At 47.1% G+C, this 13,117-nt stretch overlaps 1 protein-coding gene across 1 annotated transcript in view; it reads left to right on the plus strand.

The window, feature by feature from the left end:
* Window positions 1-3,691: 3,691 nt before the first annotated feature.
* The window catches only part of NUAK1 (NUAK family kinase 1), a 45,093-nt gene continuing 35,667 nt past the window's right edge, over window positions 3,692-13,117 (plus strand). Inside the window, exon 1 of the mRNA XM_065743077.1 lies at window positions 3,692-4,026. Coding sequence (XP_065599149.1) covers window positions 3,727-4,026 — 300 coding nt within the window. The 5' untranslated portion in view covers window positions 3,692-3,726. The remainder of the gene's footprint in view (window positions 4,027-13,117) is intronic.

Raw genomic sequence — 13,117 nt, forward strand, 5'->3', positions numbered from 1 at the left:
CGTATGTATGTGTGACATAAGCATGCAGACACATACATACATATGTAAATATGTAAATGAATTGCAGACCTGGAGATGTAAATCCAGCTGGTGGTTGGTATACTCTGTGCCTCACATCAACTAGCAGGAAAACATAATGAGGGTGAAGGAAAAAATGATAACACAGTCATTGCCTAAATTCTCGGTTATATCTGCTGAAGAAAGGTTGAGGCAACTAAATGGAATTTTAGGAGATGCTTCGTGGACATGTAACTGTCTGGTTGAGCTACACCTCAGAAGGCCACTACTTGTCAAGGTAAAGATTTACAGAGCAAATGAGCACAATGCCTTAATCCTGAACTGGCATGACTCCTGTAATTTCCATAAAGCACGCAATTTCGAGGGTTGGATGTGATCTGGCAGGGCAGATAGTATGCAGATACCTGCTGCAGGAAGCAGATGGATGCCAGCCACATCTCCTTCTACAGGATAATCCCTATCATTGAGCAGAGCACATTAGCTTGCTTTCACTTCATCCGGCCAAAAAGCCCCCTATCTGTGTGAGCTCATAGAGAGGAGAAAGTTCACTTGAGAGAATGTCCTCTGGATTTGCCTGCCAGCATCTTCCAAATATTTGCAGTTAAGCAATCTTTAGATTTGGAGGTTGAACAGTGCTGAGTGCTTTAACTTGGTCCAGCAAGCTACATTTTGAGAAAATGAAATGCAATTGAAATGCAAAAAGCAAAATGAAATTTTGAGAAAATGAAAGGGTGTCTCTATGTCAGATACCAAATAAATTGTGTTGCTTGAAAGTTCACAGCAAGAATTAATCCAAAAAACGTACTGAGTTTTGCAATAAACTTAAATTGCTGACGTTGTCATCTTAAGATTTTTCTCCAGTTCACAGTGACTGAAGGAAGATAAGCCCAGTGAAATCAACGGTTTTATTGTTATTACTGTGATTATTGATATAGTTCAGATTTGGTACAATGTATCTTCCAATACTATTTTGCAAATTAAAGCCTAATCCTATTTCCTTTGAAGCTGGTTAACGGAAATCTACTGGTTTCAATGGGACGATAATTCCTTCTTGTGAATAAGGAAAAGCATTTACATAAAATAACAATGTCAGAAATGAAGAATTCCCTGGTGGTGTCTGCGAACTCAGAGCACTTAAATCCTCACCAACTGTTCAGTGCAGAAACAAGGAAATGCTGCATTTCTTACAGTGACACAGAACAGCTAGAATGATGCAAAATATCTAAAAAATAAAGCTATATTTGGGACTGTCCACTTCCATTCTAACATTGCCTCACCTCACCTTTCTTCTGTGGTTTGTACATCTTGGTATTCCTATAGGCAGTGTAAAGGGCACTCACTGCTCCACTATTTGCTCTAGTGATTTTTATTCCTGTATTGACAATACAGATTGCAAAGCTGGCAATATGCTACAACTGGAAAAGAAATATTTCCACATATCAGCGATACACTTCATCTTATGTGCACTTCTCTATTTATCTTTATTTTCTGTTCTCATTGTTATTCCATGTGAGTACAGAAAGACTCCTGCGCCCAGTTTTAATTTATATACTTAATTTGCTTAATGCCCTCTGGCTTCACACCGAAGAGTGTGGAGATTTGAAAGGAACCGTAGCATTTGCATGCTACAGAGTACCTGTGCTTATTCCATTATAAAAATGGCATTTTTCATTTTGGAGCCTCTGCTGTTTTATTACGCCTTATATCAATCACAGTATATATAGCAATGCCTCATGACAGACTTCCTTGTGGACTGGTGCTGTAGGTCTCCAGGTAGTTAAAAGAGAATCATCTCAGGAATATTAACAGTGCTCACGTGTGTGAAATAATGAAATGTATTTTAATTGCTGCGATTATCCATGAGCAGCACAGGATCTGCATACAGGCTATACTGAGCTCAGCCTAGAGGGAGCTCCCAGGCCAAATACAGCTGGACACTCCCCTCTCCTGCCCTGGGTTGGCACCCAGGGCACAGCCAGCTGCCTCGGGTGCTGCAGGATTCAGGCAGGACTGGGTGCACAAAATCACCGTCCACTTGCTGAGGTCATCCAGACAGACTGCTGCACCCCTGGCACTTGGTGAGGTTGAGACTCAGATTTAATCTATTTAAGTGAAGTTGCATTGAAGTGAACATGTGTCAATACATTTTGTCACTCCTGGTGGCAGACAAGGGCACCATTCTGTGCTGCCAAAATTTCATCCTTTCCACGACCGAAGTAAAGGAAGGGGCTCCAGGAGGACACAGCTCTCTTCCTATATGGTAACAGAGAAGCTGGTTTCTCTTGCCCTTTGTACATCAGACCAGCTAGTTTGCAGTGCAGACAGTAAGGGATGCTGCATTTCAGACTCTGGGTCTCAAGCCGATATCTCTCTCCCAATAATCTAGAACCAAGTGTGGAAGGCATGACAATGGTACTGGTGGGCATTATGGCATGATGGGAGTACTGATGGATGGCAAGCTGGTTACGAGCCAGCAATGTGCACTCGCAACCCAGAAAGCCAACTGTATCCTGGGCTGCATCAAGGGAAGTGCAGCCAGCAGGGTGAGGGAGGTGATCCTGCCCCTCTGCTCTGTGCTGGTGAGACCTCACCTGAGTACTGCATCCACATGTGGAGTCCTCAGTACAGGAGAGACATGGACCTGTTGGAGCACATCCAGAGGAGGGCCACAAAAGGGATCCAAGGGATGGAACCCCTCCCTGTGAAGACAGGGCTGAGAGAGCTGGGACTGTTCAGCTTGGAGGTGAGAAGGCTGCAGGGAGACCTGAGAGCGGCCTGGGAGAGGATCTAAAGGGGAGCTGTAAGAAGGAAGGGGACAGACCGTTGAGCAGAATGTTGTGATAGGACAGGGGGAAACGGTTTCAAACTAAAAGAGGGGTAATTTAGCCTGAATGTAAGGAAGTCTTGTACAGTCAATGCAGTGAGGCACTGGCACAAGTTGCTCAGAGAGGTGGTGGATGCCCCAGCCCTGGAGACGTACAAGGTCAGGCTGGAGGGACTCTGAGCACCCTGATCTAGCTGTAGACATCCCCATTCATTTCAGGGGAGTCAGATTGGATGGCCTTCAAGGGTCCCTTTCAACTCAAATAATTCTGTGATTTTATGATTTCAGGGTTTCCAGAGGTTGATGCAAAAGCCTGCTCAGCTTGAGTCTGTGACACTGCACTGCTTGAGTGGGTACCAGTATATGCCAAACGTGCCAAACAGCCGCGGCTCGGGCTGATTGCGCCCTGCCAGGCAGGGGCTGGGCGTGCCCCGTGTTTGTCAGTGCGTTCCAGTTACACGGAAACCCTACAGGAAACCGTCGCCCGTTCGGCTCCTGCGGAAAATTAAAGTGTTTTTTTGGAAAAAAAAAAAATACACTTTCCCGACCTAAATCTGGCACGGCTTCTCCTGGGCCTCTCCACACAGCCCGTGGCCGCACACTCACCCGCTCCGCAGGTGCCCTCCTCCCATCGCGGAGCACCCCCCACCCCCCCTCCATCGCAGCAGCGCAGGGGGACACCGCCGTCTCCCCGCCCTCCCTCCGGCGAGGGGGCGGTGCGGCCGGGCAGGGAGGGGCGGAGGGGCCGGCGGGGAAGGGGAGGGGATGTCGGGGCGCCGCCGCCCCGCCCCGCCGCGCCCCATGGTGCCGGCGCGGGCTCGGGGCTGAAGCAGAGGTTGCGAGGCCGGCGGGGCGATCACAGCAGCGGCCGCCGCCGCCCGGGCATGGAGGGCGCCGAGGCGGCCGCCCGCGGCAGCAGCAGCCCCGCGCAGCCCCGCTGCTCCTCCTGCGGCTCCGCGCCGGCCGGCGGCGGCGAGGCGGCGGCAGCAGCGGCCATGGAGGAGCCGCTCGGGGAGGCTGCGTCCCCGGGGGTGGCGGCGGCGGCGGGGCCGAGGAAGCAGCAGGGGGTGAAGCGGCATCACCACAAGCACAACCTGAAGCATCGCTACGAGCTGCAGGAGACCTTGGGGAAAGGCACCTACGGCAAAGTCAAGCGGGCCATCGAGCGGTTCTCCGGCAGAGTGGTGAGTGGGGCGGGCGGAGGGGCTGTCCCGGGGTTCCGCCGCTTGGCGTTCCTCGCAGCGTGGGTCGGGTCCGCGGGGATCCGCGCAGCGCGCTCCCACGCAGGAGCTCCCCCCCTTTTTTTTTTTTTTTGTGGGGGTGGGTGGGTGGTTGCTCGTCTGTGCGTTTAGAAATGATGTTATTGGGAAAAAAGAAAAAAAAGAGGGTGGCTTGCTTGTTTGGCTCTGACACGCGGGTCTCCCGTGGATAGTTATTCTTTCCCAACTGGAAACCTGTCACGTTCCCCAGCCAGCCGACACCGCTTACAAAGCGCTGTCAGAATGGCAGGCATCCCTTCTGCAGCTACAAACGCCGTCATTCGGTCATACTTTTGTGACCCGAACGTCGCTGACACCTAAAAAAAAACCGCAGCCCCATTGGCTTCCCCGTGTCACAGCTCGGCTGTGCCGGTGCTGGAGCCCAGCGGCTGTCCTGCCCGAACTCGGCGTGTCCCCGCCGGTACCGTGCTCCGGCGGAGCGCACAAGTGCGGCTGGAGAAACACACGTATTACTCAGAGTTCTTGTCATTTTCGCCCTCGGAGGACCGGCGAGCGAGAAGCAGGCATTGGCTGCCCGGAGAAGTGGGTGCTTTTCCAAAGAGGTCTTAGCCCAGCCCTTTATGTGAAGCAAACTAATCGAGTTTTCACCAGGTTTCATCTAAAAGCGAGGCATCTCCCCGGTGACACTACAGGTTTTGTTTCATTTATCTTCCTGTTTCGCTCGTCTGCGAGCTCAGCACGCACCCAGAGGCAGAGGCAACTGTAAAACAGCAAAAGAAATTGTAGATGCGCTGGCTTTAATAAGAGACATTTACTTTGCAACCAAATATCTTTGTGCCGACAGTGAAACTGAGGTTTCAGCCAAGCTGTGGAGTCAGATCATGTATGCTTTCAGTTTATTAGCTCATTTGGAGGCTGGCTGAAGAGAAACCAGAGATGGACATCTCTGCACATGCTCATTCCAAGTGTAGGGTTTTTAAAGTTTGCTGTTTTGGCTCTTTCACAGTTTCAGGCTAACCAAAGCTACATGGCTATATTATTTAGGCTGTATTATTTACTATTATTTTGTAAGAAGGTAATTTTGGAGTTACATAAATGATGAAATAAGTAAGAGAATACATTGAAGATGCCTCTTTAAAACTCTAAGATAATCGAAAAAAGTGGACTTTACTGTAATTGAGATTTGGTTTTGGGAAGGGCCTCTCTGAGGAAGGGATGTAGTGTAGATGCATATCCATGTTAACAACATACCTGGTCCTTCTGCTGCTTGCATCTGTCATTCACCTCTGCTGTACCAGCAGCTCAGGGTATGCAATGGTGTGGCCTGAGCTGAATTTATATGGCTGATGCCATCTCAAGATGGAGAGTGAAAATCAAAATACCTGTGTGATCTCAAGTGCAGTAAAATTGTTCCACGGGCTCTAGCAGCTGGTATGTAGGAGCTAAACAAATCCTTGCAGGGGTGTTAGCTTCATACTGCGGTAACATAAACCTCAGCGTGTGGCACTTCATAATTATTAACTAGTCTAGAGGCAAGTTGTGGTACAATGTGAGCGTTTGAACTTAGCATCTGTGAGTGTATGTAAAATACCCACGTTTTGTCAGTGCACAGAATAAAAGCGAGCTGCCAGGAATCTAGCCCGAGTGAATGGAAAGCGCACTTCTTGCTTTCTGAGGGTCTCCCAGCTGACCAGTGACTCTCAGTGTCGGGATGGCTGCTCAGAGAGGCACAGAGCTTCCCTCCAGTCCTCCCCTTCTCTTTCCATCCCTCTCCCATGTCCTTGTCACATCCAGCACGTGCAGAAGGCTGAACAGTTGTCTCGACTGTGGCCAAGCGTCCAGCAGGGGATGCAGGAGAGAGCCAGCTCCGTTCCTGGCTCCGCTTCCCATGCAAATTGTGTGACAACCAGCAGCCAGGTAGCCGAGTCCCAAGGTCGCTCCGGTCTGGTCTGTTTGCTTCCTATGCTGCTGCTGGTTTAGCTAATCATCTTTTCTTTACTCAGTGGTTAGCAGGTATTTAAGGCTGTATAGTAAGAGATTGCAAGGCCGGACCTTGGAAGTCGTGCTGCTTCCCCAGCCGGCTGTCCGACTGGGCTCTTCTCCTGCTGGCCTTTCTGTTTCTCCTGTCCTTTGGCAATCTCTTTCACTCTGTGGCATTTCAGGAATATATTTGCGTGATTAACCAGGCTTTTAATGTGAAACACAAACGTTGGATTTGTTGTCATCCATATGGCAACAATAAGCAGCTCATGAGTGAAGCAGAAATTGGCAAGTTTGAGCTAATGAAGTAAAAACAAGGTGTAAAGACACTCAGTCTGAGGTGTGTACATCTCTAGCCTTACAGCCCTAGCAGGGTTTCTGTTGACTAGAATGAAGTAGTATTTGGCACTTGCTAACAGGCTGCAGGTTTATTCAGGTTGCTATACTTTCCTTGTCTTGCCTCTTAGCTCAGTGAAATGTGATCGTAAGATTTCCTGCCATAAAGCTCCAGGGTAGCTTGTGTGATGCGTGTAGTTTGTTATTGGAAACAACTTAGGTGAATTTGTGTATGGGTTACCACAGTGATTGCAGGCAGTGCTTCATGCTGCATGGGGCTGTTAAATAACGCCCTCTGTGTGACGTATGGGCTGCCTAATTTTCCCAGCAAGATTTCCTTCATTAGTACTCTCTCAGCATACACAGTGTAACTTAAGATATTTTAAATTAACGCACCTGTTAGTGAGTGTAAGGATGAAGAGATGATATCTTGGGCCTGTGAAGTAACACTCACGTTGACGTTTCTGTGGGTGTTTTCTCTACTTGTCATCTTGCACATGTTAGAGCAGAGAACCAAGCTTTTGTTCATGTTATATAGTCAGTATGTGTTAGCCAAGAAATCCCCAGCTACACTTATGTCAGCGTTAGATAAGCTGTGCGCTGACCACCTCCAGCCCAGCCTGCGTGCTGTGCCTGGGGAAGGCCAAGGTGCTCTGTCCTTGGTGGCTGGATGGTTCCTTGCAGGGTCAGGAGACATTTGTTCCTCTGACTTGTTCTGCAGCTCTTGTGCATTACTCATTGTTCCTTTCAACCTCACGTGAAGGCTTCCTTGCCTTTCCTGCTGGGTACCTCCTGCACACAGGCCTGATTTTCCCCTTTGCAAGAATGAGGAGCTTTCCTCCCTCTCTTCCCGCTTGGGGAGCAGCTGCAGGGGCCTTGTCTCTCCGTTATGCTCAGTCAGGATCTTTTTTCTTCCTCCTCGCCAGCAGGTGGAGGAAGCAGTATTCTTCTCCAGCCTTCCTCCAGCATGCCAGTTATGTGGGGAATTGATGACAGGCTGCACTTGGCTCGAAGAGCAGGCGTGCGGTGCATACTTGTGCAGGCGGGTTCCCGTTAGTTGCCTGTGCTGTTTCTTTCACAAGGAAGTGCAGGTAGAAGGATGCTGCCAAACTGTATTGGTTTCCAAATTAAAAGCTTGTAAAAACCCTAAATTTTAGATCAATGGAAATAGGTTCAGTTGAAGCGTGAGTGAGCGTCTTTTCTTTGAAGCAGCTGTGCTCTGTGGAGGTTGTGGAGAGTCATGCAGGGCTTTGAAACCTCAAAACAATAGCAGATTACATAAAAGGAAGACCTTTGCTTTGCTGATTGTATTTCTCTGCATTACTGCACAAGCAGAAAGTAAGCACCAACAACAGCCCTGCCGTGTCAGTAATTAAGACCTTGCACGCTGCACAGCCATCTGTGTGTTGGCGGTGTGGCTTTTAAGCGTTCAGTATAAGAAGTTAGAAGCATGCGTATGGGTCACCAGGGCTGCTGAAAGCCAGGCAGGACGTTTGTCCCAGTTCTCTTTCCTGCTTTGCTGATACTGTGAGAAGGACAGTGTCTGTCTGCTGCCCTCAGGCAGCCCAAACAGGTCCTTGGGCCCGGTTAGCCGTTAGTGCTCTGGTTCAGTAGCTCCTCACTGACTGCCTGGACACATTCCCTTTGTTTTCTCAGCAAATCTTCCATACAAGGAGCTAAAAAGATCCGGGCATCTTTCAAGAACTGGACTTTTCCAGTTAATAAAATGCCTATGTTAACATCAAGCATTCAACAAACAGAAAATGCAAGTGTTCCCCTCTTTCCTCCTATGCATGTGAATAATCATGCTGTCTTTATCATGGCATGGTGTACTTCCATTGTATCCTGAGCACCCCTGCTTCATTCAGCACCTGGTTCACTACTTCATGCTGATTTTTATCTCGATCATTCTGTGCTCATCCTCTGCAGAATCATGTCCAGATCTGAGGCAGAACTTTTTTTTTTTTTTTTTTTGAGATTGTTTGTTGTTGTTAAGATATCTTCCTTTGTTGCAGACGCTGGTGAAAGTGTCTACACAACACTGCTGTGATGTGAAGTGCTCGTACAGTACTTTGCACAGCAGGGTCCTGATTCATGCATGTGGCTTCTACAGCTATGATAATACACTTGGATAATAGTAACAATGGCTTGTATCGCTACCCCGTTTTATCCATGAGAAAGAAAAACTTACAGATTAAAGCCAAAACCATCAGAAGTATCAGCTAGCCTTGTGTGAACAGCCTAACACCTGATTTTTTTCCAGCCATGTAGAGTATATGACATCAGGGCTCCACAGATGACAGCCTCCACCTGCAGAGCTGCATCACGCCTTCCTTCTGGGCCGCCCCAAACTTTTGTCCCAGTGTGACATTCGGCATCAGCCTCCACTCCCAACCCTTTTGCACTCGCTTGCTGCTGCCTCTCGCTTTGTTCTGCATGCCAGCCTCGTGACCCGTGCTGAGAGTGTGGCCGTGCTCACTGCTCTGGAGCTGGGAGCTGCCAGTGGGATGCGTGCAGACTGCTGCGGGCACTGCTCCAGCCACTCTGTGCTTGCTGCGAGGGGGGCTTCTTGCAAAACCTGGTGCCAGAACCTCACTGTTTTCTTCCTCCTTGAAGGTGTTCAAAATGTGTGCTGCTAGGGACTCAGAATGTGGCCGAATCGGGACGTGGTTTCTTGGTGCTGAAGGCATGCTAGTGAAACCTTGGTAAACAAACCAAAAAACAAACAAACAAAAAAAATCATACCAAAGCATGGAAATTCTAGATCTGGAATGAATACAAGTTGGAAAGAGTATATAGGCAGTAAAAAGGCTTGCAAATGGTTTTGTTGTTAATTTACTTGTTCCACTCTTAGTTATTATCTGTGTTCTGAAAATGATTAAAAAAGAAAAACAAAACCCTGAAACCCGTCACATTTAATCAAATGTGATTTACTGTGGGTGCTGTAAACTTCTCACAATAGGAATTACCACCTAGCTGTATTAAGTGACTGCAGCCTTTGCATAAACACTTCTGTAACTGAAATGTCAAAGACAACTTGAAAGCCAAGGGCTGCAAAGGGAAACAACTGATTGCAGCATGCAGGCTGTAGAAGGGACCTCCAGCCCTTGCTGCAGAAGTAGATTTGTTCAGAAGAGCTGAGTGAGAAGTCTGATCAGCTGCTAAGGGGTCAACTTTGTCAAATCTGTTACTAAATTCAAGAACAGCATGTTCTTTGGGCATCTAGTAACATTCCTTGGAAGATTTTGGACTGCCTTACAGGTGAATGAATTACAAAGTTACAAGGATCTGTTGCTACTTTTTCTTCTTTCTTTATTACTTACTTACTTATTTATCTATTTATTTTTATCTATTTATTTATTTTCCACCTGGCTAGGTTGCACGACTTTGGTCAGGTCAATTAACTTTCCTGTGCCACTGTGTCCCATTGTGGAGGGATACTAGTCAAGTCAACTACTGGGGTGTATTTTGGCCTAATGTGATTCCACTAAACATGAAATTTGCAACAGAATTTGAGTCCGTGTTTATAATGCAGCCTTCAGCTCAAAACACTGTAAAGTGCCTAAACATTATTGTGGATGATTTCAGAGCACCATATGCTGCAGAATGGAAATGGCTTGTACAAAGTCTTTTGTTAGATATGGATAAAATATACTGCGTTTTTTGGTGGCATGTGTTTTAAAAATTACTATTATTTTTTAAGAACCGCACTGTGGATTTGCCATGTGGAGACAATTATTGTATATATTGTAGTTTGGGGTCATACATGTTGAATAAAACCGTGTGGAATGCAGAGTTCTTGTGAGCAATTGTTTATTCTTTGCAGAACTGTAATCGTAGTTAGTCTGTGTTTTGTCTGGTAAATAAATAACTAGAGAGAAATTCCTCTGCTGGCCAGAGGAATCAGGAGGGGGTATGTGGTGGCCACACAGTGCCAAGGAAGAAAACTATTGTAGGTATGTTGGTCTTGAGCACAGAGAGACTGATGTGCTTCTGTAAAGCCATACTGATCCCAGTGTAGAGCGTATGGGACACAATTCTATCATCTGTATGCCAGGGATCAGCTGTAACTGAGGCTTTGATGCAGGCTTCTCCCTGGCTCAGGTCTCAGGCTCCTGTACCTGTACACGCTTAGGTACCCCTCTATCTCCATAAGCCTGCATGCTGATGCCAAACCTTCTTTCTTCAGGGCTGTGTTCCACACAGGAGGACATTGCTGTTCTCTTTACTGTTGTCTTCTGTACATTGCCTATGCAAAATGAGATCAAACACTTACGTCTTCTACTGTGGCACCAATTAGTACCCCTGAAGAAGTTGCCTTGGGGCTCGAGGTGGAATGGGAGCTCTCAGCATGGTGCAGTGGTTGAGACTGCTTCTGTTGCCCAGCTCTATAGTTTCCATAGAATCATTAAGATTGGAAAAAGGGCTCTAAGGTCACCTAGTCCAACCATCAGCTCGTCCCCACCATGCCCACTGACCATGTCCCTCAGTGCCACACCTCCACATTTCTTGAACACCTCCAGAGATGGTGACTTCCCCACCTCCCTGGGCAGCCTGTGCCACTGCAGCGCTGCTCTTTCTGAGAAGAAATTTTTCCTAATATCCATCGTGAACCTCACCTTTGGTTTGTGTGCTATTGCGATGTGTATGTTAGTGTGGGAATCTCCAGCCTGCAGAGTATTGGTCTTCTTTCTTGCCTGTCTCCTGTCTAAGTCAGGATTTGTCCCTAAATTGCCCAGGCATACACCTGACATTTCATAGAAAATACTCCTGTTATTAGCCCTGGTGGGTCAATATACTTGGCATAGCTGGTATGTCAGAGAAAACCTCTCAGATGAAAAGGTCTCTTACGAAATATGCAAATGATATTTGTCAGCGTTTCCCTCAAATATCTTCCAACAGATGTGGGTACCATGTGTGCTCACTTAATAAACTAAACTCGAAATAATTTCCACTTTGCTAGCTATATGGGGAATAGTTGGGGGGTGGGGAGTGAACTACAAAGCAAGGTAAAACTGCATATGTGTGCTGTTATATTTGATGACCAATTCATTAAAGCCATAAGTGTATCCAGGCTTTCAATAGTGTTCTCCTGCTGTTGCTTCCTGTACTCCCTGGCTACAAAATCAGTCTCTATGGCTCTCATTTGTCTTACCCACATGAAAGACTTTGAGCATCTGCAAGTTATGATTCGAGAAGTATCTGCTTTTAAACAGAATGTATTTATCACCATGTCCTCACAGGCAACGTGGTACATTGTATAAATTAGAGGATCCTAGACCTTTGAACACTAGGGGGCTGGGTGAGATATTCCATGAGCGGACCGTGTCTGGCCATCCTGATCAAACATTCTGGACCCACACCAAAAATGCCAGATGTTCCATAGATGTGGGGGCCCTCCTGTAACCTTTGCTGTGTGCTGCAGTGGGGGATGCATGGAGGGGGTGAGATCGTAGCCGTCCATTTGCTTTAATGTTCTCATATTTTTTATATTTTCAACTGAACACCATCAACCGACCCTGTCAAAGGAATATGCAGTATTAATACTTGGAGTGTCTTAGCTCTCCCAAGGCAGGTGGGATTTGCTACTAGCTTTGGTGGTTTACAAGACATCAGCCCTTAAAACTGTCACTGGTCCACGGCTGGAGGCAAACTCTGGATCTTGCTCAAGTGTGATTTTTGTCAGGCTCTGTTCTTGCAGACGGCGGAATATAATAAAATATTTTAATGGGTGTTTCCTTTCATTTTATCAAAAAAAAAAAAAAAAGAAAAGAAAGAAAAAGAAAAAAGAAATGAAAGCCAGTAGCACAGCAGCTACGGGAAGAGCGGTTGGCATGGCTGGTGTGTTCAAAATAGTTCTGGCCAGCTGTAGGTGCACACAAATTTGTTTCAGTTACTTCAGTGCTGCAGAACCCACTCCAGCAGCTCTTAGCAGCGAAGCCAGAAACTTCACTCAGAAGACAGCACAGACTGCTCTGGTTAACGTATAATCACAGTAACCGTGTGTCGCGGAGTGCCTCAGCCTTCCCACCTCCCTCTCTCCATTTCCAGCTCGTGTCAGCTGCACCAGTAACACAACCCTCTCCTTGTCCTCCTCTTCGCCCTGCTCTCCTGATCCTCACTTTCATCCCAGCTGCTCTCGCCATCCCTCTGCACGCTCTTTAGTCCACTCTGTCCCCATTGCCTGAGGTACACTGCTAAACCCAGAACTCAGCTGCCCTGGCCCTGCTGCTGGCATATGGGACGACTTAGGCAGAAATGCTGGAGGAGCCAAATGTCTTTGTTCTGAGGTCTGGCTGCTTGAGGGGCTTGCAATTATGCTAATGTCTCACTGTGTCAGAGAGCTGAGTCAGCGTGTTTGGGTTTCAGCACTACTGCCTTGGAATAAAGACAGTAGTTAAGGGATATTAAACTTAAAAAAAAAATAATTCGTTGTTCCTGTGAAAATATACCATTTCAAACTTGGAGACTAAATTTAGCTGCTTGTGAACAGATCACAAAGATTTGAGCCCTGCTGTAGATGAAAATCACAAAGCCTTGGTACCATGTTTCCTGTACACAAAAAGACATTTCATCTCTCTTACAGTTTCTTATCTCTTCAAGACCTCTAAATAATATCTCCCTTTATTTGAGAGGCAAGTGTTACTTAAAAAGCGAGCATGAGTATTGCTCGTGGTATTGATCACAAGAGGTGGCAATGAGGGCTGAATAAAAATACCACCTTGAAGCTTCTGGTATG

Source organism: Cyrtonyx montezumae, unplaced genomic scaffold (genome assembly GCF_038088225.1).
Source record: "Cyrtonyx montezumae isolate F1298 unplaced genomic scaffold, pur_monq_1.0 scaffold_3, whole genome shotgun sequence".
NCBI lineage: Eukaryota > Metazoa > Chordata > Aves > Galliformes > Odontophoridae > Cyrtonyx > Cyrtonyx montezumae.